The 26,488-nt window shown below is 41.6% G+C and overlaps 2 protein-coding genes across 3 annotated transcripts in view; both read right to left on the bottom strand.

Annotated features, from left to right (window-relative positions):
• Window positions 1–4,956: 4,956 nt before the first annotated feature.
• On the bottom strand, window positions 4,957–7,843 carry ndufs5 (NADH:ubiquinone oxidoreductase subunit S5). Its single transcript, XM_026299514.1, has 3 exons — window positions 7,725–7,843; window positions 6,767–6,986; window positions 4,957–5,169 (listed from the first exon to the last, which is right to left on the bottom strand). The coding sequence occupies exons 2-3, from the start codon at window positions 6,980–6,982 to the stop codon at window positions 5,074–5,076; spliced, it is 312 nt and encodes a 103-aa protein (XP_026155299.1). The 5' UTR covers window positions 6,983–6,986; window positions 7,725–7,843; the 3' UTR covers window positions 4,957–5,073.
• Window positions 7,844–8,914: 1,071 nt separating this feature from the next.
• Window positions 8,915–26,488, bottom strand: part of rnf19b (ring finger protein 19B) — a 30,133-nt gene continuing 12,559 nt past the window's right edge. For both annotated transcript variants that reach the window (XM_026299944.1, XM_026299945.2), the window contains exons 2-10: window positions 24,871–26,042; window positions 18,973–19,172; window positions 17,098–17,242; window positions 16,150–16,312; window positions 14,345–14,459; window positions 13,751–13,891; window positions 13,463–13,652; window positions 12,806–12,940; window positions 8,915–11,899 (exon numbers count right to left, since the gene is read on the bottom strand). In XM_026299944.1, the coding sequence (XP_026155729.1) occupies window positions 11,455–11,899; window positions 12,806–12,940; window positions 13,463–13,652; window positions 13,751–13,891; window positions 14,345–14,459; window positions 16,150–16,312; window positions 17,098–17,242; window positions 18,973–19,172; window positions 24,871–25,535 (2,199 nt within the window). In that variant the 5' untranslated portion in view covers window positions 25,536–26,042 and the 3' untranslated portion in view covers window positions 8,915–11,454. The remainder of the gene's footprint in view (window positions 11,900–12,805; window positions 12,941–13,462; window positions 13,653–13,750; window positions 13,892–14,344; window positions 14,460–16,149; window positions 16,313–17,097; window positions 17,243–18,972; window positions 19,173–24,870; window positions 26,043–26,488) is intronic.

Here is a 26,488-nt window from a genome sequence, read left to right as displayed (position 1 = left end):
TCTGAGCTCCTTAGGCAGTTCCTTCGACCTCATGATTCTCATTTGCTCTGACATGCACTGTGAGCTGTAAGGTCTTATATAGACAGGTGTGTGCCTTTCCTAATCAAGTCCAATCAGTTTAATTAAACACAGCTGGACTCCAATGAAGGAGCAGAACCATCTCAAGGAGGATCAGAAGAAATGGACAGCATGTGAGTTAAATATGAGTGTCACTGCAAAGGGTCTGAATACTTATGACCATGTGATATTTCAGTTTTTCTTTTTTAATAAATTTGCAAAAATTTCTACATTTCTGTTTTTTTCTGTCAAGATGGGGTGCTGAGTGCACATTAATGAGAAATAAAATGAACTTTTTTGATTTTGGCAAATGGCTGCAATGACACAAAGAGTGAAAAATTTAAAGGGGTCTGAATACTTTCCGTACCCACTGTATAGTAAAGTGAGTATGTATGTTCTGACATTTTATAAGCAACAAAATCTGCAATGAAGATAATTATTTGTTACAATTATACATAAAAACAGATGCACTAGAATTATTAGTTTTTTCTGTGTTTGTGCTGAAAAATTCCAGGCATTTAAGCAAAACTGATAGATTTTATGTTGCAATGTTATTGTTAAAAATGATTCCCAAATCTGTTAAATTACAAGCAAACTACAGTTTCTTCATCTCCAGTATCTCAGACATAGTGCCCATATTGTCCTCCACTATAGTGCAGACAGAGGTTCGTCTGTGGGGCAATGATGGGACACAATCACTTATTAGTGTAATTCCTGTGTGCAAAAGGGAATTTTGTTATGAAGCATTTGTTTGTGTCTTACTGTGTCTCAGATCTGACTGAAATGTGTAGTAGCCTGGTGACTGAAGGTCCAACACAAACCCAGAGGGAGGTTGGACCATCTGGTACGAAGCTGCAGGAGGGAGCCCTGAACCTTCTTTTTTTATCTTGTCCTCCACATACAACAGGCCAGGATTCATACAGCAGGTGGAGGTAGAGATGGGGGTGATAATCATGATAATCATGATGATGATGATGATGGAGCGTCTCTGGGTGTAATTGGCTGCAGGGATTGCACGGATTAATAAAGGCAGCGGGTTGGCCAACACGAAACAGCTTTTTGTGCAGCTGGTGCTTCATGTCACCGGTTTTACGCGCATGGCTTTCTGTGTGGACGTGGAGAGACGTGGAATGTGTTTGCATGAACAGACATCAGACATGGAGACCAAAGCGCTGTGTGCACGCAGGGCTTGCATGCAGGAGGAAGCACGGGGCTCGGTGGATAACAGCGCCTAATTACATTTATCCATTTGTGAGTGGAGCTGCTGACAAAATGCTGCCGCTGCTGAGCCTGTCATTAGTGGGAACAGCCCGGCAGCCTTCTCACGACCCAGAAACCCTCTCTCTCTCTCTCTGGCTGTCCCCGGGTTATTGGCAGCCCAGCCCTCCAGCACACAAATCACGAGCAGCGTGTTTAGGATCAGACCGTGTGAGATTATTATACTGAACATCCCTTTTAACGAATGGTGATAAACGCTGCGCCTATGATCAACACGTTATTGATAAGGCGATTATCAAAAACACAGTGCAAACCCTGATCCTGATCCTACCTTCCAGTCCTAATTACAAAACAGCCTTAAATAGATTTTAAAGTGTTAGTGTGAGTTTTTAGTGGCCATAACAACGGAGCTGATATTTGGATCAAATATCGCCTCCTAAGATTTAATTCTAGTATAAATAAACGATAAATAAATATCATCACACGCCGGAACAGGTCCAGATGATAAATCTTTATGATGATGTGGACATGAACAGGTTAGAGAGAAGTAGAAACACCAGCGGGCTGCAGCAGCTCCGGAGCCGCTTACCTTCACCGGGCAGCAGCGGTTCTGGAATCCGAGCGCAGAGCGAGGGAGGCCGGGGATGCTGCCGCCGCTGCTCCCTCTCCTCCGGATTAAAGAAGGGCTGGATGGATGGAGGACCGGTTGGATGTTTTCCGCTCCACCGATCGGGTTTCTGCTGCCACGCTTCCTCCAAAAACCGAACCGACACAGGATGAGGCTGTGAAGCTGAGCAGGCAACGTGATCGTGAATGGTAATGGCTGTCCTCCTCCTTTCCCCCTCTGTGTCTCTCTTCTCTCGCCTTCAACAACCCCCCACCAGCCCTCCTCTCCTGGTCCGCGGTCACACTCTCTCTCTCTGGCGCTTCAATAGGCTGTTTTCACGGCTCCGACTCTTAACCCATGTCTATTGAGTCTGTTAAGCGTCGCGGAAATTGAAATATCGGTTGCGCTCCTGCGTCATCCGTGGCTCAGCAGCACCGACAAACCCAACCCGGGACTCACACACACTCACTCTCTCTCACACACACACACATACACTTTCTCCCAGTTTTGGGTGGAAAGGGCGTTCACACTGGCATATTTGCAGCGGCTCCTTCTCATTCACATACATTTCAGGATTACACCCAAGAACCGGCGCTGGATTTGATCTGCGCTTTCACATCACAAGAGAAAGTGTCGATCCGGGTTTTTATAATCCCTCCACACACACACACACACACACACACACACACCCCAGTGTCCAAACAGCTGGAAATAGGGGGAGTAGCTCAAAAAGCAGCCATAAAGCTGAACCTTCTTCCTGCTGCTCTGACCTTGGATAAAAACCAGAGTCTTAGACCACCCAGGGTCCTCAGACCTCAGGGTTTGCTGGTTCATACATTTGTCATTTGAGTGTATAATCTTCAACAATGACAAACTGAAACAGTGTTAGCAGGTCACACTTTGATTCAACTGAATTTAGTGATTTGGGGACCAGAAGGCAAAGGCGAGACTGATCCCCTGAATCTGAAGGGGATTCCTGATCTTTAAAGCTGCACTGATCAGCTTCAATATTAACAGTGAGAGAAAAATACTGTGTGATATAAAAGATGTGGCTCCTAGTGGTGAACCCACGCAGCCTGCAGACCCTCCAGCTCCACAGGGCATGGTAGCATCTCTCTGTAACTTTACTGTTTAGGTTCACGCTCACTTTTCTCATCAACCAGAATAAAAACCCTGTGGACTCCTGTTCAACAGCAGCCACACACAGTCAGAGACCAGCTGGGAAAACACTGCAGCATTCAGCAACTACACAGCCGCATTTTCTCTCCAGAAGTGATGGAGACCAAGTTTTAAATCAACATGGATATTGGACTGTCATTGTCAAACATTTTGCTGCTAGTTAATGTCTGAAAATTAGATCCTGGGTCTTATAAATATTGTTTTTTCTCTTAAAGACAATATTTGTACTATGAAGGTAATTAACACCTGCATTTCTCTTTAAGCATTAGGCCAATAAGGTTTATCTTACCTTACTGTAAGACAGTGGCAAGTGTGTCTGATTTTAGCGTTTTTAAATAATGACATAATGATTATGATTGTCTCTTTCACTCAATTATTTGCTCATTTGTTTGAAATGAATCCTTAGTTTGGGGATGTTAAATAAATGCATTAGAGGGGGGTCGCATTAGATGACGTGACAGATTCCTAAAACTCTAGTGCTGCTGGTAATCCAGACTCTGAGGGAAGCAGTGCTGGATTATCTGTGCTGCTTTAATCAAACAGCAGCTAATGGACTGAGCAGCCTCATGAACTATGGGCGACTGTGATGATAAACAAATGCTAAAGTTCACTTCGATCACTGCTCCTTCCAGTGTCGGTTAAATATTGAACACTGTTGAATGAATCTGAGCTGCAGAGGTTCCTGACATGAACCAGCTGGAGGAGGTTTAATTTCCACAGCTGAAGCCTTTTGAGAATGTGAGTCCTGGATGTACATTAACCTACAGTCCTCTATAAAGCTGCCATGATTATATGTAATTTGAATTTAATAAGACCAATTTGGATTTAAAGAGGAGGTCGGTGAAGCTTAAGTACACAGCTCAGACTGTGGGTTTACTGCTGCAGCTGTCAGTCACTTCACTTTCCCTTTCATTCTGGCCTAACATGAACAATTCAAAAACAGGTCCTTCTATTGATGCACAAGAATGTTTGCTTTTTCATTTATTTTGGTGAAGCTCTGTGGAGTTAACTGAACTCAGGCTGAGAGACAACTTAAAGACAGAGGTTTAAATTCTTCCTCCTGACGATGACCCCAACAAACCAAAAACATTCAGGACCAACTTTAATAAACAGTCACGTTTATTTAAGTGTTCGGTTTGTTTTAGGTTAATTTCCTATCCTAAGGTGTTGTTGCAAATCTTCACTACATTCTTTTATACCCTGATTTAACAGATTTAGCTTGTTGCCTTAACACTATGTGATTTACAGTAAAAAAAACAGCCTGTGTAAATCTGGAATTGTACAATATAAACTCTTCATAAACTTAAACCCACAGTACTAGAGACATGACCTCAGTGTACTCGTCATAATTTATGGACAGACTGAAATCCCTGCATATTCAAATCAATCTGGTAACATGCAGCCATGATACTATGAGGGGGTTTTGAATTAGTAGCCACTGATGAAAAGATTTTTTTCTTATTAAACTAGAAAATGAAGAAACTGTCAGTTTCACAGAGACTTTACAGTGAAATCTGCATCATCTGTGCTCTTAGCTCCATCATGTGGTGGCTCATGGAGCCTCATAATCCCATCAGCCTGATTTAAACACTGGTAATTGAATCGAGCATGTCAAAGAGCAGCCGTTCATATCTGTCACCAGAGCGGGCAGCTGTCCCTCGGGAGCATTTATTCGCTAAACCGTTGAACGATTTATGGAAGTTAGATCAGTGGGTTAAGAAAATGGACTGAAGTTCAACTTCAGATTCCAGCCAAGGCAAAGCTGAACACACTGCAGACTACCACAGCTGGAGAAAACCCTTTAAATCAGCAGTGGAGAGGCACCTGCCTGGTTTCAAGTACTGGCTGCTTTTTATATGCAAACATAAGGAATGACAGAAGGAAAAGGCAAGAAGAAGGTGACAGTCGATAACATTTATTTGCAAACTTGTAGAGGTGAACAGGAAATAGTGACATCTGATTTACTATACACAAAAACAGATCTTCCAACAGGTGCGCTTTCTCCATGGCAGCTAGTCAGTCTTGCCTGAGTGGCAGGGTGGTGGCGTGTAGGCTCCCTCCTTCACCATCTTGTCGCGCTGCTGACGAATCGCATACAGCCTCTTGTTCTGTAGTGAGGAAGAGAAGAATTTAGTGTTGAAAGAATAAGATCATGGACTTAAGGAGCATGTTCTACAGCCATCCACCTTTATGTTTCTCTTTGCCAAAGACGGAAGTGATTTTAAATTAATCTTTACTCTTTGCACCATGTCAGTGTGAAAACCTGAAAGATGTTTGCTATAAAATCCCTAACCCAGTTCGCTGCTGTAAAGCAAAATGCAGATTTCTGTTCCAATCCAATGCAGCTCCTCGTGTTCAAAAGTCCAGCAGACACGCAGGCAGTCGTCAGACATGGTCTCATGCATTTACAGTTATTCAACTCTGATGTTAAAGTGCTACATACAGATGTTTAACAACAGTTCAATTGTTATACATCTTCAAGAGATGTGAAGTTTATGGCAGACCCTCAAGCTGCCTTAGCTGACATTCAACCTATATCAGCATTTCATCCTGGTTCAGCTCCCTCAGGTCAAAAAAAACCAGTAGATGTGACTAATGAGAAAGTCGAGATGTCTGAAATCAGGAGAGGAGGTTCCCGCTGCTGCAGCACATTCAGTAAGGACCTGTCAATCTGTTCTCTGCTGACACACACTGCTCTCCAGGCTGACCTCACTTAACTCTGACATACAGCTCACCTTATTTTCTGTTAACACTTCTGTCATTTATTTATTAAACAGTTTTATGAAGGCACCGTTTTCTCTCTCACCCTCAGCCTGTGACCGATTAATGTTGCTTAGGTTTTTTAAAATGCAAGTTTGGTAACTGCACAATTATGGCTAAATATGAGCCACAATACAGCCACTGGGAGGCATTACAGGTAATAACTCACTGACAACTCATTTAACATGTGGTTAGAAAATCTCATCTGAAAGAAGTTTCAAAGTTCAGACGGTGTTAAAAATCACCCTAATCATAATCATTGATATTAGAGGCAGAAAAGCTCCTGAATGATTCTTCAAAGCCTTCAACTGCCTGTAAATCCTTTGTTTATCATAGCGGGCTGCACAGAAACAGATTCATTTAACAAGTCATCAAATCATTAACAAAAAAAACACCAAAAAAAATGCTGGAGTCTATCACTGCAGTTTACCAGTTGTTAAATTAGTTAGCCACAAAGCTAGCTAATGCTTAGTTTGTAGGTTTAAGGCTGATACAGAGCCCTTAATATATAACATTATTCTGCTTAAAGGACACAACGGTAAATACAATATATCTGTGATAAGCATGTCAGTGCACTTACAGCTGCTCCACTGAAAACACATCAGATTGTCAAAGCTAATTTCCATTAGTTTGTATGAAAAGGTTAAAGCTGAGACCCAGCACCTGTTCAGAACTTACACTAACACTCCAGTTCATGTCTGACCATTCAACTGTTAATATTAGAGGAATTATTAGATCACACATTTAAACAATGTGCACAGTAAGATTGTGTGAGATGTGTCCCTCAATAAGTAAATGTAAAAACATGCACACATGATCTGCGCCTGATAAAACATTAAATATCTGTTGATAAATCGATATTGATATTTTTACACACCCCAAACATCAAACTTTGCACTTGTCTTAGAAATCCTGTACCAGTCGGCCTCACACCGAAACACTCACCGTCTTCTGCCTGTGCATGCACTCATAGAAGTCCTCAAACTCCAGCTGGCACTCCTTCTTGGCACGGGTCTGCCCGATGCCATGGGCACACTCTATCCACTCCTTCTCAAAGGCGTGACAGCGTGCCGCCCGATTGTTGGGCTGAGTCCCACTCTGCACCAGCAGCCACTGGTCCAGGTTGATGCCGAGCCGCGACTGCAGGTCCACAAAAGGCATGATCCTGGTGCAGGAAGGAGGAGAGGATGTTAACACAAACAGGGAGCAGGGGACGAGACAAATGTGTTCGCATTTTACTGCATAAACTGTGACACTACACCAGGTACTTCAAACAGTGATGGAGATTACTTCAATATATTCGTACCTGTCATGTTTCAGGATTTAAAAACTGTTTATGATTTAAATAAGACAATGTAGTTACAACATAAGCTTCAGTATAAAAGACATTTAATCCTCTATATATTATATTACTCCACTTAACACTGTTTTTAATAACGTACTTAAACTCAACAGATCTCATGAAGCTGCACACATTGTAAAGATTAACACCCAAAGGAAATAAGATTTTATTACTTTGTGAAGAGACTTTATTCTATTGTTTAGCTAACCTGTCAGTAGTTAGCATCACAGCTATCGGTTAACTAGTTAGCACTGTACTGCCATGTAAATAACCAAACCTACCGCTCACATCTATCTATCTATCTAACAATCCATCAAACAATCCATCAATACTTTCATTAACTGTAGTTGTTTATTAAATTTATCATCAGCTGATATTTTAGAGATTTGTAGTTTTCCAATCGTCAGATTCTCCTTCAAACGACAAACGACGACCGCGCTCACGCTGCGTTTTTTACACATTAATGTTGAGTCTTAAAACACCAGATACATTATAAACTCTGTGAAATGATTTAACAAGCAGCACAAATCCCAAAATGTCACAATAAACATCTGAATTTACCGTGTTTTGTTGAATTCACTTTAACCTTCCTCCGACTCCACGCGTTTTGCTTTGCGGCAGACCACAACACGGCCGTAAAACGATTAAATGTGTTGTGAAGAGAAGCGACTGTCCTTTCCCATAACTGTGCATTAGCGCCGCCTATTGGACTGAACTGATTATACCCTTGTCCTTTATTATTACTATTAAAACATATACATTTACTAAATATATAAATCAACAAGTGAGGGGATGCTTATACTTAATATGCAACATCAACTGTAAATAATTACAAAAGTATAGAAATGAGGAATAATTATTCACTGATATTTGTCACTGCAAATGAATATGAAAATTAAACTGCATGTAACTACATTGTGCATATAATTGTATCCAGAATTTGAAATGTTTTGAATGTTTTATTAAGCTGTACCAGAGCATATTAGGTCATTATTTCTAACTTTTCACAGTGAAAAGAGGGATTACAATCCAAAAACAAGGTCATTGATTAGTCAGGTAAAATACGACAATTAAATCTGTTTGTTCAGGTACTATAGCAGTTACATATGTTTCAGGTAATAATGTTCTTCTCCTTGTGTCTCATTGTTCTTCCAGTCCCAGCATGATCTTTTGTTTGGTCTTGTTTTTTTTTTTTTTACATTTGACATGTTTTATATATGAAATTAAATTAAAGTCCAATCATGAAAGTTCATACAGCAAAACATTTTATAATCCACTTCAAATTAAAAGATTATTATTAATATTCTTACCAGATGTGTTTCCATGGCCAAATGTGTACATCTTCATATACATTTTCATTACACCGTATTCTAATTATTTAAACGTTGACACGTTTTTTCTTGTTTCTGCAGCAGGTTTGTCATTGTGAGAAACCACAGGTGGAACCAGCTCCCTCTCATCAAGTATTGAAATGCAATGCAGGTGTTAATGATGCCATTAGCTACACCTGTGTTCAAATGTCTTCTCTGTAAAGGATCTGTGCACATTTATTTTCACTCTCTTCTTCCCATTGTACTGGAATATTTTGTGCATTTTTATATTATATTTTATATATATGATTTCTCAGTCATAAGTTGAGTCAAACTGCTTAGTAAAGACTTCAGTATTTCAGTTACAATGCACATATAAAACCTGTTCCTAAAGTACAATATAACATGTTCTCTCCCAGTGTAATGAAAACAACTCATTGCTTTGGTGCAACATCAGATTGTATTTATTTACTTTTTCCTCAAAGGTCCAAAATATGTCTTTCACAGTCCTGCGTGTACAACCCCACACAAGGCAGAGCTTAACAATCACAGGAAATACACAAACTGCATGATAACACTTATATATTGCTATCTATATACTGTAAAACCTTTCCAAATAGTTCTTTATATGTTTCCATTAACACTCATTCAGACTCTTTCAGGAAGTTTGGGTTTCTGTCCGTGGTACATTCGTGTGTTTCTCACAGGCAGGCAGGCAGAAACAAGTGATAAGTGCAGACCAAACAAAGCACTGCCAAGTCATATAAGCAGCTGGATCCATAAAGCTACTCTGAGATGAAAAAAGGCTTCCACACAGATTCCTTCTACATTAAAGGAAAACCTGCTAGAAAACCTTGTGAAACAGAAGCACAGAGGTGATACAAAGCTAAGAAACGAGTCAGGCTAGTGCGTATGATTAATGCTTATTGGCATCAATAATTCAAGTGTTTAGCTCCAAAATGAGATGAATCAGAAAGTGACACTGACTTGTAAATGATGCTTAATAAAACATAAATTAATCAAAGAACATATAAAAATAAGACTGTTGTATCCTTGGATCACACAATTGATTACAAAAATCTATCAACTGCCCTTTAAGCTAAAATACTGGATGAGAGACTTTTCTTTTCAAAAACTATTTTGGAGCCAAACTCTTGTTTAGTTACATCCAACATAAAAGGCCTTCTGGTAAGTGATTTATTTTGGCTGTACCACAGACTTTTTTATGTAACTGAAGTAACAGATGATGGAAAGCAAAAAAGAGAGAGAGAGATAAAATGAAATTCAGATAAAGTGCACAAGTGCTCATACAAAAACAAAGTGGGACAAACAAATACATTCATCAGGAGCTCATTCTCTCTCCCTCTCTCTCTCTCTCTCTCTGTCTCACACACACACACACACACACACACACACACAGACAGACACATTCAAGTGGGTCAGACAGCCATTATCACGTCAGAAACCGAAATCCTTCAGGTGTGTGTTGTGTTGGTCAGTGAGTGTCTATAAGGGCAGCACGGTCCAGTCACACGACACACACCTGAACCAAAGAGCAGACAAGTCTGACAATGACAGGACGGGCCACAACACATGTCCGTTCCTTTAACAACAAACCCCGTGAGCAGCTTCAGGTTTGGCAGCTGGTCTGAGGTGGAGGCGAATCGTTCACTGCTTCACAGAAAAGTTAAAGAAAATACTGATCTTGTGAAATATCATTGTAAACTACAGCTGAAAGTATTTGTTGACAATCAACAAACAAGTAATCAGCAACTATTCTGACAATCTGTCAAACATTCACTGGTTACACCTTTTCCAGTGTTGCTGCTTTTCTGTTGCCTCATGATGATGATCTGATCAAAGAAATCAATGCAAATAATATAGTTAATATTTTTCACTATTTTCTGACCATTTGGTGGTTTTACAATAAATTTCAGTATGACGACAGATCACGTAAACACATTCATGTAGTTTCTACTAAAGTCTTTCAAGTATGTGTCTTACTCCACACACCTTACACACTGCCCTATTTAGCCAAAATTGTAAAAAAAAAAAAAAACAGCAGGACATTTTACATTTTTTAAGCTTAATATTATATTTATATAAATTTCTCATTGGGTTATTTTTTTAAATGATAAGCATCAGTTTGATGTTTATCTCAGTGCAAAAGGGTCTTAAACTGTGTGGAGTGTGAAAAAGTTCCTACACTGTCAATAAATAGACTAAAATGGCTTCTCTTAGTGCATTTCACCACAGTGTCTTCTGGCTTCGCCACATCACTGTCAGAACTCAGTCATTGTTTCTGTAATCGGTCAGCTTGGACTCCCAGTTTTCCTCCGCCTCTGTGCAGGGAAAGTGAGATTCAAGTTCAGCTCCATCCTTTTACCAGTGCGACAGAAACTTGCTGCTCCTTTAAACCTTCCACGTAAGGCGTTGCTCATGCAGACACATGCACACAGCAAATAATACACTTTCAAGGTCAGTGGAATATAAATAGAGGAAATGAGAAAAACAAAGCCACATTCACTCGCACGTTGCTAGAAACATCCTGTTCCTCAGCAAACATCTGTTTTCCCCAACAATCCATCTCCCTCTGCTGTGCTTGGTGACGTTTCACCTTATTTCATAATTTCAGTTTTGCAATAATTCTTGTGGAGAATTTGTACCTCTTATTATTTTTTTCATTTCTTTTTTGCTTAAGTAGCCAAGGCATTGTGCACCACAGAGTAAACATAAATCATCTTATAAATCTCAGAGGTAGAACCCTGACAATTTACTCAGTGAGGAGATTGACAGGTAGATAGATAAGACAGACTGAAAAAAGTAAACAAACACTGTCTGTGTTTAAGACGGCGTCTGTGAGTCGCAAAAGCAGCAAATGAGAAATGACAACAGGAGAAAAGCTTTAAAGTGAGGGAGAGTCAGTGGAAATGTTGGGGGGACTGGTTAGTTTTTGTGCAATCCTGAGCGCTGCTCTTCTCTCAGACATAGAGGATGACGTTGCTGTCTGTGGGACAGTGAAGGCCTTCGGTGGGCGGGTTCAGGGTCCGGCAGGAGGGCTGCGGCTGCTGGCTGGCCACCGGGTGACAGCTTTTTGGGTGAGGCGAGTCACAGTCGTCAGACGTCAGCTCGGCGATGTCGTCTGACTGAGTGTCAGACATCTCCAGGTCACTGCGGATGCTCTCCGGCTGAGCCAAGGTGACGTCTCTGAGCCCCTCCCTGATTGACACGCCCGGTGACAGTCCCAGAACTGAACCAGACAAAGCCCCGCCCCTTCTGGAGCTGCAGTCCTGAGGCTCCTCCCCTCCGGAGGCAGTTGCCATAGCAGCAGCGCCTGGGGGCGGAGTCAGGTCCTCTTCACTGGTTAGGCAGAGATGGCTGGGTTTGGTCTCAATGTCCACCTGGATCTCCAGGTTGGTGCACTCCCTGCAGAAACAGGATTTTTTCACATCATCACAATCCCGCGCCTCATGTGTGAAGGTGTTACACATTGTACAACTACCCAGGTTTAAAAAAGACGAAGAACTGGAATTGCAGCCATGTTTATAGGGTCCACTTTGAACAAATAAACAGGACCTTTGTTAGAGCAAAAATATAGTTAAATAATTGACATGTTATGTCGTGTTATTGTGGATTATTTATAAATAATGTGGTGGAAGTGGCCCACTGATGGACTGGTGACCTGTCCAGGGTGTACCCCTGCCTTTCACCCACAAAGAGCTGGGATAGGCTCCAGCAGATCCCCATGATCCTAATTAGGAATAAGTGGGTATAGATAATGGATGGATGGATGGAGATGAAAGTGATTTAATGTACTGTGATGTCCTGTGTTTTGACAGCTGTGCAACAGATTTGAAAAACTGAGAAATTAACCTTTACCCCTTTCACACAACCTTCTACCAGGACACAGCGTCAGACGGTGATGAAGGCAAGCTAAGTGATTGACAAACAGAGCACGCTGTGTCTTGTGACATGTTAGCAATGGATTTATATTAAATCCGCTACCATCAGATTATTTAGAGATAGTCTTATGTTCTGCACGACAAATGAGGGACAGCAGTCTCACGTCACTCTGCTGTGATAATGTGATATTTATATGCTGTGAAGTATCTGTTAAGTCAAGCCGTCCCGTTGTCAGAGAGAGATTTGTGCAGCTTAAAGCAGTACAGCATGAGATCATGGTGTCAACGGGTTAGTTTTAATTCTGTTATCCCAGTCACATCAAGTCAAATCTGACAGAGCAGCTGACAGATCTGCGCTCTGACAGCTGAGCTGAGAAGGAGAAAACACAAAACCAAAAAACAACCCACATGCTGCAGCCTCATGTCTCACCTGTCAGGTAGTGTGTAGGAGGAGATGATGGATCCGGCCATGCCTCGGGTGCTGGCGCAGTCACTCCCTGCTCCCAGGCTGCCTGTCTCTCTCTGGGCCGATTCTTTAGCCAACTCCCCTGCTTGAACCTCCAGCCTGGAGCAAGAAAACACTTGTAATGATCAGAAGATCAGAAGAAAGCAACCGAACATCAACCATCACTTTCACAATGAAATCTTCATTACTTCTATTAAAGCTTTTTATTATAACAAAATACGACTTTGCTCATGTTCATGTTGATGAGCATCTGAAAAAAAGTTGAACTTCGCTGCAATTAGCTGAACAAAAAATGTGATTTCAGAGCTAATGAGTTATTGGCTGTGATGGACTGGTGACCTGTCCAGGGTGTACCCCTGCTTTTACCCAAAGAGAGCTGGGATAGGCTCCAGCAGATCCCTGGGACCCTAAAGAGGACTAAGCGGGTATAGATAATGGACGATGGATGGATGATTTATTGGTTTTAAACTAAAACTAACAAAGATTTTTAAAAAAATGTAAGTTAAAGTAAAATAATTAATTTCTATATGTCTAGGAGGAGGAGATCCTAGTGATTAACTAGCAACGTTTCTAACAGATAAATACACTGCACAGCTTCAGCTACTTCATCTCTAACCTCACCTGCTGTATTTGCCGGTGTGGGTCCCCAGTGCTCCTCCTGCCAAGGTGTTGAAGTGTGGTGTGTCACCCAGATTCCCAGGGGCGACGGAGAGCCCCTCGCTGGGGGAGGTGGTGCTTAGACCGCTGACTGCCCCGTCCAGGCTGCTCTCACCGAGGCTCGGAGACTTCAGGGCTCGCCACGCGTCTGCCACTACAGTTTTTAGTGCGTGTGAAAAAGACTGAATTAATGGCCAAAGAATATCGTATTTCTCCACTTTGCAGGAAAGATTTGAAGTCAAGTGTCCTCACCTGTGATTGGTCCATCGTCCTCATCAAAGTCAATTCGCACGCCTCGGCCCTTCCCCCTGCTGACACCACAACCTCCTCCTCGACACAGAGAAATAGGCACCACACCGTAGACGTAGGCCAACATGATGGGCACACCAATACCTGAAAAGAGACAATAGAAAGAAATAGAATTACTCATATGATGATAAAAGTTTCACAGTCTGAATGTAAAATTTTAACTGAGGTTTATTGTTTTTTTTATGATTGAGAGAGGACGTTGTAAAAACAAGGCTGGATGATCAGAGTAGAGGAGATGCTGATTTGGCTCTGGCTGCACAGTCTTACCTAGAGAGACTGTATGTGCCCAGTGTTAAAGAAAGAGACTATATCTTTTCAAATTCTTGTATATAGTGTGCATCACTAAAATCCATCCGGTCCTTGGGTTTTGCACATGTCATTCATTGTGTTAAATCATAATGCTGCCCTCCCATGACTGCATTCCTCATTTTGGATCGAGATGATGAGCAACACAGTGTCTAGACGCCGATAAACAAACTGGTTTGTTTCAGCCGACAGCCTCAGAGATAATAGTTGATGGTCTGTCAGGTTTCTTACCCACGCTGACAGCTGCGATGACAGGGGCGGTGATAATTGACAGGGCCACACCTCCGGTGATGGCCAGGTTCCTCCTGTGATGAGACATCTTCTTCAGCTTGTAGTGGGCATGGATCTGCAGCAGAGCAGAGGGAAGGATGCGGTTTAACAAACACATCACAGCACGACTGCACTGAGGACGGAGGTTAAAGGCTGGCACTGATTTGGGGACATCAGACTTTTTACTGACAAGCACATAAACACAAAAATCATCCAGGTGTCACTGCAGATGATTTCTTCCAGTACACCATGCTAAACAAACACACTAAAACATGACCTGAAGATACATTTCTGGCCTGTCTTACATACTAAACCTGAAACACCATATTTTAATGTTTCAGGTTGGACCCTATTGTCTGAAAAATAACCCTTTATTGCAAACTATTTCATATTTGTTTTATTATTTCACAAAAGATTCTACAGTGACACTGACAGATATAACCACATAGAGTAAAACATCATGCTATTAACTAAAAGATGATTTTGATGTCAGTTTAAATCTATGTTAGGACAGGTTATTCTGAAAGATGAGTTTTCTCATTTTCAAGCACAGACCAAAAAATGTTCAGACATTCAAACAGTGCAGATTGTTTTCCTGGAAGGATTCATAACAAATCCTCTCTGATCTACATGTTTCAGAACTATGTTTCTCAGGAAGATCTTAAAGCTTCAAAACAAAATGTCTCATAACTTTTCTAAGCTGCTTCACTCCTCACTAAGCCAGGTCTTCTAAAGACTTCAATTTCAATGTGCAGTTTCACTGTTGTCCATGAGAGAGCGCTAAAGTATGTTAATGTTTTCATTCTAACACATTGCCATTTTTATTCAGCTTCCTTTCTATCGTAGATTGTGAAATACCCTTGTGTTTTAGTGAAATGCCTTGTAACAGCAATAGCTCTGCCACTGTAATATTGAAACAGCACAACACAAAACTATGATTTCCTCAAAAGAGGCACGGAATGGGAATGACACAAGACGACGTTCACTGTGTGCAGGTTTCAAAAAACCTAGGTTATGATGCTTGAACTCTTAGAGACACTTCAGGGTTCCTGTGTTGCAACATTAAATAGTTTTTAAACCAATTTACCAATCAAAACTGTGAACACGAGGTAATCATAAAAAGAGAACTGCAGTATTCTAGCTCCCACTATGAATAAATTCACATTTATTTTATTGCAACTGACATAAAATATCAATGAATCTATAGGCTCTATCAGTATGTCAGTCTAGTTTCAAAGCAACATCAGCAAACTCAAAATAATGTACATCTGAACATAGTTATAACATTCAATGATGTTTTACCGTAAAGACCATAGATTTAGATCATTTCAGACTTTTTACAGACTCGAACTTGAATAAAAGTCTGTGTTCTGTGCTGTCTTCACATGATTGTCAGTATAAATGGAAACTGTTCAGCAGTATGCAAAGGCACTGAAAATACATTCTGTCGCTTCTGTTAAAAATGAGGACAACATACTGAAACTTAGAAAAGGCTTTTGTTTTGCAATCTTGTAAATTCTAGATAATCACCAGAGGAAGATTGTGAAAGAGTGACTTTGGCAGTGCTGTAATCTATTTGTCTTTATTGCATGTGGTTTTCCACTTCTGGTTTCTGTAATAGCTGGGATAGAAAATTCTTTTTGCTCGGTTATTAAACTTTTGACAAGATCATATAAAGATCATGCAACGTTCACAGCAGAATTGTTATACAGCTGCCGCAGCTGAAACATCTTCCTCTTATGTTACGCTTTTTGCAGCTTCCTCACCTTGCGGCCAACATAAACAGGGATGCCAATGACCATGGCTGGAACAGCTATGCCTGCGATAAGGGTGATGCCGACTGGCGCTCCAATCAGAGTACCCAGTTGCCACAAAATCTTCTTCTTCCTGCTCCAAGGCTTCTTCCCCCAGAACGTACAGCCAGATGGACTGAAGAGAGAAACAGAGGGAGGAAGGACATAAGACATAAGACATAAGACAGAAAAATTGAGAAATGCAGGTTTTTTGTTTTGTACATTTCAGACACTTAAAAACCAAAAGAAAGAAAAAAAGAACATTAAATGAACACAACACAAATATGGCAAATAAATAGACAAAAATACAGGAAAAAAGGGATGGCTCAGTCAAGGGCACTTTGAAATTAAGTTGACTGTAAAAGATTACTCAGGATATCTCACTTTAGTTTTCTGAGAGATAAGTCGAGATAAGGACTAACTCTCAGCCTTTCTTCTCCTATCTGAATTTAGCTGAAGAGAGTTCAGGCATCCAATCTTTTTTTTTTTTTATTGTCTTACAAAAAGAACCCATGGGAGTCTGGTCACTTGGTGACAGGGCAAGATAAGTTTTGGTGTAATCTGCATAATTATGAAAACAGATGTCATTGTTTTAAATAATGTGGCCCAAAGGAAGCATATATGAATGTTAAATGGTAGAGGTCCAAGGACTGAGCCTTGGGGAACTCCACATGTTATGTTGGCCTCCTTAGATGCATAATAACCAATTTAGAGAAACAGTTTCTGTCCTTAACATATTAGCCTAGTTTCCAGTTTGCCCAGTAGTGTGATGATTGATTAGTTAGTCAAACACAGCACAAATCTAAAAAAAACTAGAACTGAAATCTACCTGAATCTACTACTGATTGACTGTAGAGTTGATATATATATATATATATACACATATATACACACATACAGTGAAAAGAGATATTTTACTACCTGAGGTAGTGCAGGTCAGAAATCTCCTTCATGCAAAGCCAACAGAACTCGCAGCCGCAGACAGCACAGGTCATGTGATTGCAGCTCCCATCATTCATCTTGATGATGTAGGCGCCACAGCGAGGGCAGGGCTTGATGTCATCGGCTGGAAAGAAAACAATATGAATATAAACCACTAATCATCAGCAAGGGAACGTAGTTTAGCATGAACACTGAAAACACAAGGCAGCTACGCTACATTAAATGACAAATTATTACACCACTTAAACATGTTTGCAGTATTTATAATCATGCAGTGAAAGTAGACAAAAAGATCACAAAATGTGCTCAAAATTGGAGAAATTAAGAAATTAAGCCAGAACAATGTTAAAATGATTGAAGTGTAAGAGAAACAAAACTGTACAATTGTCCCTTTCAGTTGTCTTCTGGTTGCAACAAGGTCAAACCTCAGTAGAGTAAGGGATTGAATAATTGCATCCTGTTAATACATAACTAATATATTTGAAGGGAAAGAAAATTAATAAGCCAAAAGTTGCTTCACTGTGTTTGAATTTTGGATGCTGAACGTTCTTTGCTCTTTAACTAAAGGGCATTTGAACATTTGAACTTTTATGAGCCTCTTTAAGTGTGTGTAGGAGTAGTTGTTATTGTTTGTTTACTCTTGGCTCTCCTTTGCCCTTGCTTTCATACTCTTTTTTTCTTTCTTGTGCTCATCATCACTTCTCTTAAATCTCTGTCTCCCGTCTCTTCCTCGGTGTCGTCCTCTGTCTCTGCATATCTGCCTGTTTCTAGTTAGCTAAGCAGCATGTATGAGCAGACAGAGGGAGCAGCTTGGATCTGAGTCCGTTTCAGCCCCTTGGAATATTTGGCAGAAAGACGTGGAATAAAGAGGAGGGAGAGCGGGAGACGACTGACAGCTGTATGGATTTACTTACTAGAGTTTTAATCAAAGTGTAATTAAAGACACACTTGTAGGGATGTTTGAGGTGTGTTATGTTTGTATCCCTCATCACAAAATTTAAAATGCTATCAATATTTTTGGAAATATGTTATTTTCATTTCTTGTTCCATGTACTAAGAGCTGTAAAACTCACTTATACGTTGTATTTCATATGTTTCAAATGTACAAATAGTGAAATGTGTTGTGACTACTGCTTCCAGTTTAACACACAGGTATAATAAATGATATAAATGATCAGTCCTAACCTGAGAGGCATGTTTCCCCAAATCTCAAATGATTAGTTTAAGACAAAATTGTATTTAACTTACAAAATAAAATATTAAAAATATACAAAAGATACGATCATTGTTGTAAATGTAACTTAAACCGTGCTACTCATATCATCTGTGGTTGACCTGCTGAAGGTGAATGACTTTGTGTTGGAGGATTAAAATTCTACTGCACAGCACTTTAGTCAGTGACCTCTAAATATATCTTTGACCAACTAAGTTTAGACTGAGAAATATCATTGTCAAAATACGACATTTTGCATGACAGGATGTACGGTGCTGCAGACATGAAACTATCTAGAGGAAAAACTGTGATATAAATAGTGTGTCATGCTTGAGTGACTGCTGAACACTCTACCCAGTGGTGGGAACGCTGAAGAACCAGCACAACAGATGTGAGTCAAGTTTGACTCAGCGCTCTCTCAGACTGAAGAGACTGACATGTGATAAAGACTGGCAGAGACAGAGAGGCAGGGAGGAAAACAGCTCACACAGGTGTGAAAAATATTTTGAGGTCAGAAACGCTGGGGGTGAAGGCTGTCTTCGTCTGCACCAAGCACACACACATCTGCAGAATGTGTTGTGCTGTGGTGTCTGAATTCTAAGCACATCACTGTTCGGGGAGGAGTTTTTCCAGGTACTCACCCGGTCCCTGCTCCTGAGTGTAGCTGGGTGAGTGGGTGCTGTGGGTGTGCAGGGATTGTGCCCTCTGTTGGCGGGCAGAGTCGCAGGTTTGGTTGGGATGCCAGGCCTGTTTGCAGTGGTAGCAAAACTCAGCGCCGCAGCCTTCTCTGCGACAAACCAACCTGGGACAGCTGGCACAGCCCGAGGCAATGACGGCAAACCTGGGAGGGAGGAAGACGAGGAGAAGAATCTTCAATAATGTCGTAATTGAAGACGTTAAATGGCAGATAAAGACATAAATAAATAATTATTAACAACTCTACAGCATAATCATCCTCCACTGAGAATTAACACCTCAATTTTAAAATATGAGCTGCCACCCTAAACTCTCCAGTTGAATGAAGTTAATAAAACGCTACCTGCTCAGGGAATACTGAGAGCTGGCTGAGATTGGATGGGTAAGGATGTTACAAAGGGCTGTCTATGTTATTCAGTCTCTGCTAAATGTTTAAGGGCCTGATCACACATGCATTTATAGCAGCAACAACTCAGACAAGACTAAAATGATCAGTAGACTCAAATGAATTGGGTGAAATCAACACACAAAATTGCACCACTGGATAAAAGCAAACATGACAATGATGATTTTTGAAGAAATGGAGCAAAGCTGCCATATAGCAAACAAATTTCCCCTTGGGGCTTAATAGAGCTTATCTATCTATCTATATTAGCTCTACTGCACAAACCAAATTTATCTGGCGCTGACGCTTCTATAGAACAGAGAAGTGATGTCACTTGCGGTCAGTTAAAAGTTATTAAAACTAATATATATTTGGCCTGAGAGTTTTCTAGAAGTCTATATGCACTGTGATGCTCAATAACCTTGACTTCATATACTCTAGTTTCATCTTGACTGTATAACTCTACGACATACAGTGTGTATTGCGTAGTTTTTGTTGCAACATTTCCTTGTAACCACATGATTCGGACAAGGAAGCACTCCAATCCAAGCTGCCTCATTTGCAGCTCATTGCATAACTGATGTAACGGTCGAAAAGCTGCAAACTGTTAACCAGAGTTTTCAAGAGAAAGAGCCATCTGCAATATGGCCACTAATGGGTACATTATGTAGCTTCAAAACGCTCTGTAGACTGAGCGGAGAGAGAGGAGGTTTGATTAATGGACTAATCACTTAGTAACAATATTGGGAGACAGAAGAGGAAAGAGACGGGATGATGTCGATCAATACATATTTCACAAGAGAAAAGAGACGAAGAGGAGCTGAGCGTTCACTGCATTCACATGTATTGATGGACTGTGTTAGGCAGCGCAGAGCTGAAAGTGACACTATCTAGCAGGATCATTTTTTTATATAAGAAAGTGCAGTTTATCATTAGAAAACAGCAGAGACTGAATAAATCCCTAAAAGAAACGACTTGTTCGCGTATATTTTTGAAATAAACTGCTAACGTGAACCGAAACAGAACTTTCTTTAGGAGATAAAAACTTAATAGACTTTTAAAAAATAATTTCTCACTGAAGCTTCACCAGACCAACCTTTGTGTCTTTATGCACTGATGTTCAGCCAATACTGGTAAAAACAGCAGAAAGCATAGTAACAACGGACAAAGAAGGAAATTAAAGGGAAGGAGGAAAATTCAGATGTGAGAGGTTGTCACTCACTGGAGAGATTTCACAAAAGAGGCCTGTCATAAAATACTGTCCCCAAGCTAAGTGGGAGAAAACACGTTGGAGGAGTGATAACAAAAGCGGGGATTTAAATTTTTCTGCCTTTTCTTACCCTAACAAAAGAAAAATGCTGCCAGATCTCAGCATGCAAGTCATCTTTTAAAGTTTTACCAGTAATAAAAAAGGAGAGCATGGAAGAAGTGATAACATGACAAACTTGTGATTGTTTTGGCACGCCTTCAACACAGCAGCCTCAACATGTCCGTCATTACCACTTCTTCACTGTGACAGGCCTGTTCTAAGTAAGGAATAAATTAGCTGATACCAGAGGAGACAAGAGTTTGATTCTCTGGACAAGATGAGGCACGAAGTGGCATTCCTTCGCTTTGCATCAGTAAGGATTTAAACATCAGGTCTGTCCTGAAACATCCATCCACCCAAACCATAGCCAGAGTTCCTGTGTGTGCAGGCCAGTGTTTAAAGGCTAAAGATTGACTGCCTGCCTAAAAAGACGACAAAAAAAAAAACAAAACAACAAAGATGCCACTGTTGCATTTTTTCTGCGACATCAGCACTCTAGTTCAAGCTCTCCTGAACAGCAGACTGTCAAATGACTAATGAACAAGCTCTTCACAAGAAAGGCCATTTATTCTCTCTTTCCTTGTTGCAAAACTCCACTTCAAAACCACATTTTCACCACATTCACCACCCTAAGCCTGAGTCGTTACTATTTTCAGTGCTGTCACACAGGGATTTACGTTTATGGATACCATCATTAAACCCTACACGGTGATACAGCCATGCTAACAGCTTAGTGAGGCAGTGGTTAAAGCAAACTGACAGTTCTAACATGATGTTAGCACATTAGCACGTTAACGTGATAATCAGCATTAGACAAATACAAATTATTGTACAAATCAAACTTTTGACCAGGTCACCAAATTTCATGGTTCCAATAGTTAACACATTTCAGTTAAGCCCACAAATATGAAGCTCATGGGCGCACTACAAGAAAAATCCGAGGATTGCCTGATTAATTTGGATATTTAACAAAATCTCAGTAAAAACAACAACAGTAACACAGAAAGATAGATGTGTGATTGTGCTCTTCTTCTGAGTAACTCTGGACCTGCTCCAGTGCAGAGCACAGGTTGTCTCCTGGCAGCTGGATTCTTAGAGAACAACTTGGCCTGACATTTCCATGATGGGAAAGAAAAAAATAAAAAACAGAAGAGCAGAGATGAAGCAAAATGTGGGTAAAATGGGCCAGTGAGAGTATTAGCTGAGATGGAAATGTAAACTGCAACAAGACGGAGGACGGGAGAGAGATGGAGGAGAAGCACGAGAAGCGGAGGAGTTTTATGAGTGCTGACATGTTGCGTGTTGAGAGGAAACATGCAGAGACAATCCACCGAGAGCCACCTGGGAGTCCTGCTGAGGCTGTGAATGCAACGTTACAACAGCCACGCTAACAGCAGGTCGAAGCGCCAGAGAAACGTGAAAAACACAGAAACACACAACACGCGTTACATGTCAGTCGACAACAAACGCACAAGATTCACAGTGACACACATGCACACCCAGTCAAGTCAGTATGGATTGATCTGTTTAATTAAGTCCCAACTCCTGTTACCCCTGGCAACGCTGTGCTGCATCGATAGTCACCATAGCAACTGACAGCCAGAGACAGCAGAGGACCACTCTTTGTTCTCACTGGAAACTCAGGTCTGACATTCATAGAGACCGACACCTCATCGGCTGGACAAGCCGAGCAGGTCAGAGGGCGTCAGATCTACCAGAGTATATATCTTTCTGACTGAACTGGAATTGTTTTATTTTGTTATGCAATAAATAAACAGCGAAACCAAAAGAGTGTTCTTGTTCTGTGTAAAGTTTCACTGTTTTGGTTTTAGATATCCATCTAAAGTAATGACGCACTTCTGCTCTGATGCTTATCAGGGATTCTGTGTCATCGTGTTTCCTTCCCTTTGAATTTTCTCAAGAATTTTCAAAGCTTGACTTCTTTGAGAAACCTTTCTGCACCGGGTGTCGTGTTAAACTGCACAGCAGCTGCACTTACCAAGGCAGAGGTTTAATGTTAGCTGCCAACAATGAGTCACTTGCATTGTTTGTAATGTAATGAATGCCTCTAACATTCAGTGTGTAAATAGGTAAGTCACATTCTGATCTCTGACTTGTAAATGAGGGGGGTCCTTCACTTGCATTGTCTGCTCATATACACTGGTCATATTTACATAAGTTTCCCCACACAATAGACACACACTCTCAGCTCTAAAGACTCAATTCACAGTTATGCTGAAGAAGTTCACACCTATTGCAGGTTCTGCGAAAGCCTCATCTCCACTGACCAACCCCACACACACACACAACCACTGTGTGTGCGCGTGTGTGCGTGTGTGTGTGTGTGTGAGTGTTCACAGAGCTGTTTCTCTCGTCTCCAGCCTCGGATGTTTGTGATGAATAATAATTTGGACTTCGTCAACTTATCCGATTTAAAGTGGTGGTGAGTCACTGCTGGCGTCAGACAGAGAATCATAAAACCAGTAAACACGTAGGTCAGTAGTTGACCTCCCATTATACTCATGAACCAAACACAGACTTCTGAGTTATTTTTAGCAGGAAATTGTATAAAATTACATTTATTCCTTGTTGGCCTGCCCACAACTTATCTCCAGTTCCAACCTAAAATCCTTACATTGGTCTATGGGCGTGCTGACTGAAACTAACACATAAACCTTCCTAAAACAATAATTATAACATTAATTTAAAAGGCTTCTCATAGATTCATGTTCTGGTTTGGTTTTTAGCTGAACTCACAGCAGCTCTGATGGACTCAGAGAACTATATAACAACAGAAATAGAAAGCAGTCATATCCTGACAGCAACAGACACCACACTTCTGACAGTGTGACACCATCCAATGAAAAACCCCAATGATAGAACTGTCACGTTTGTGCACCCATGGTTTCATTTAGTAGCACACTCACAGCCTCACAGCTTACAGACCTGATTCTGCATATATATCAGAGGGTAGAAAATTTAAAGTAGGGGCATGACAGCAAACAGGAACAACCACCAAAGCCCACAGGCACATACAGAGAGATCTGAGTAAAGATACCACACAGACATTATGGCCTTCCCCTGCAGCAACACCAGTATTACTGTTCAAAACCACAGCTGAAATATATCACAGAATATCTGCATCCTTCCTTCCCACACATACATGCAGAAACACAAACACAATGAATCACTGCTGTGATGAAACAAACGCCTCTCATTTGTTCCAGAAACCTGATGAGAACTGCTCTACCTCCATGTGGCTCTATCCTCCGACCACAGGGCGAGCTCATAGTCTTCTAACCCAGTTACAGTTTCTCTCCTCCACTTTCACACTCAACTTCCTCAGGCCATTCTTCTCTAACGGCTCTGTGGTTCCTCTTTAACCCAAGCAGAAATGCATTCAGAGACAATAATGTTCATCTGAAATCCAGGCATTTCCAGCAGAAAGATGGAGGAAACAGTAACTGAGCGAGGGAATACGTCATACAAAAACTACAGCAGCCTTTTATCTGAATCCAGTCTAAATTTCTTTACGTGTTGAGAGAGACAAAAGGTTCTTTCACAGTTCTGAAATGACTTCAGACAACATTCCTTGCAAATACCCAAACATCTGTTATAATGAAATCCCTTCTAGCTTTGTGGTATTTTAGCCTTTTGTGTCATACATAGGTGTTTAGTTTCTGTTTCTGTCACAGCTACTTGTGTTGTTTTAACTGCACAAGGTGAATTCCCCCAAAGGTTCATTTCAGCTCAGGAACAAACCAGTGAGCACGATAAGATCAGGGAGAAAAAACAATGGAAACTGGCAGAGATGCTCCCAGACCAGCAACTGTTTATGCTAATCTGTATGATATCCATAATCTGCATTACATAGGTCAAGTCCACAGAAACAATTGGTTGATAAGGGGACACAGATGTCTCTCTGGGCTGTCAGAGTTGGCGGTTCAGCTACAAAATAATTCATTGATTGGATACAGAATAAGGAGCAGAAATGAAATGCACACGGCTGCTATTTGCCTGATCAGATCACATAGTTGATAATACCATAGAAACAGGAAAATGGAAACAATAGATACACATGAAACAGGCAGTGGCTTTGATCAGATCCCACAGCAGCATCCTAAATACAGACAATGGACTGGTTCTTACCCACAGTCAGGCGCTGGGCACCATCGGCAGTCGGGGTCAGAGGCGAGGCACCTCCGCAGCAAGAACTCCTCATACTTCTCCAGCAAGGCTGCATCATCCAAGATGTCCGCAACCTGCCGCGGGACCAGTCTCTCAGCGCACTCGGGGCAGCTGAGCTGGACTCTGCTCTCTGTGATTTCGATGCGGAGGTACTGGCGCAGGCAGCAGAGGCAGGAGCGGTGGCTGCAGCCCAGCAGCTCAGGGAGCTGGTCGGCGGGCTGACGCACCAGGCACAGGGGGCACTCCAAAAGGTTGGACTCCCCAGAGGAAGGGGCCCCACCCAGGGACGGTTGGCTGGAGGAGAGTGGCTTTGTTAGGGTGGAGGAGGCAGCATCCTGGGGGGTCGTGGCGGCTGTGGTTATGGTCGTGGGTGTTGCAGAGGCTGCAGCAGGAGCTGAGCTCAAGGCAGGAGGGAGAGGTTGTTGTGTGTGGTGATGTTGGTGATGATGGGATAAAGGAGTGGCCGCTCCTCCTTTGGGGCCCCTGGTGCTCCGGGAGCCCCGTTTGCTGTGGAAAAGGCTATGAAAGGAGATGCGGCTCTGGCGTTTGCCCGCCGTGCGGCACTTAGGGTTGGGGACGCCACTCAGTGAAGAATGAGGCGACTCTGAGTCCTTTTCTGATCCCATTTTCTCAGAAGAGATGACGGGGCCAGTTACTGTCCTCTGATGTATTCTCTGTCACACACGAGTAGGATGTGTCCCCGTGTGAAAGCCAAACTGGAAAACAAAATCTATTCAGTCCCTTCCCTTCTCTCCTTTTTATGAAGAAACGATTTGGGGAAAAGACAGGGTGAGAAAACAGAATGGCTGAAAGAGAAAATGAAAGAGATAGCGCAAGTTGAAAGCAGAACAAAATCCCTTCAGTCCCCAGAGTCTCTCAAACTTGGCAGTAAAAAGGTTCACCAAGAAGAAAAAGTCCCAGGTCTTTCACCTTCCAGCTCAAACAAAAAGATGAATGTCTGTGTTAGTGAATGAATTCTTTTTCAGAACAGAGAGGGGTAAAAACAGGGAACAGAAATATCCACAGAGCAGTTTGAATGTCGTAGTAATTCCTCTTCAGCTGTTCGCAGAGCGTCTCCTCTGCTCGCCTTCGTCTCGTTCTTGCTGAACGCCGGCCTCACTGAACGGTCTTTTCTGTCAGGAAGAAGAGAGCAGGAAGTTAGCACAAAGAGCATGCTCAGTATGACACACACCTCTCTTCCTCTGTCTGCTCTCTCGGCCTCTCTCCGTCTCTGATTTCCCCTTCGTGGGTTTATATGTGATCACTGTGACCCTGCCCTGACGATTTATCTGTGCTAATTACATTTAAATACACAGACAAACCGAAATGGTGCACGACACATGTCGGCAGCAAGTGACCACAATAAAAAGGTTAAACAGCATCAAACTGCATTAGGAGACACGTTAAATCATCAGTTACATGCATGACATCACCGCCCAGTCTGACCAATCGTGTATCCATGTGAAACCGGTCTCTATCTCTCGCCATCACGCTGAGCACTGCAAGCTCTTCCTCCACTTCACACTGCGCTGCTAGTGCCGTTTCCATGGCAACGCTCACTATGAGCGAGGCAAACAGC

The sequence above is a fragment of the Mastacembelus armatus genome, chromosome 11 (assembly GCF_900324485.2).
Source record: "Mastacembelus armatus chromosome 11, fMasArm1.2, whole genome shotgun sequence".
NCBI classification, from domain to species: domain Eukaryota; kingdom Metazoa; phylum Chordata; class Actinopteri; order Synbranchiformes; family Mastacembelidae; genus Mastacembelus; species Mastacembelus armatus.
Note: the sequence above shows the minus strand (reverse complement) of the source record. Positions and strands in the feature narration are given on the sequence as shown.

What these genes read in the sequence shown, in the direction of transcription:
- ndufs5 (XM_026299514.1), bottom strand. Translation starts at nt 6,982, where the DNA reads ATGCCTTTTGTGGACCTGCAGTCGCGGCTCGGCATCAACCTGGACCAG. An exon ending in GCATGCACAGGCAGAAGACG is followed by an intron (nt 5,170 to 6,766) that starts GTGAGTGTTTCG and finishes TCCTCACTACAG; the next exon opens with AACAAGAGGCTGTATGCGAT.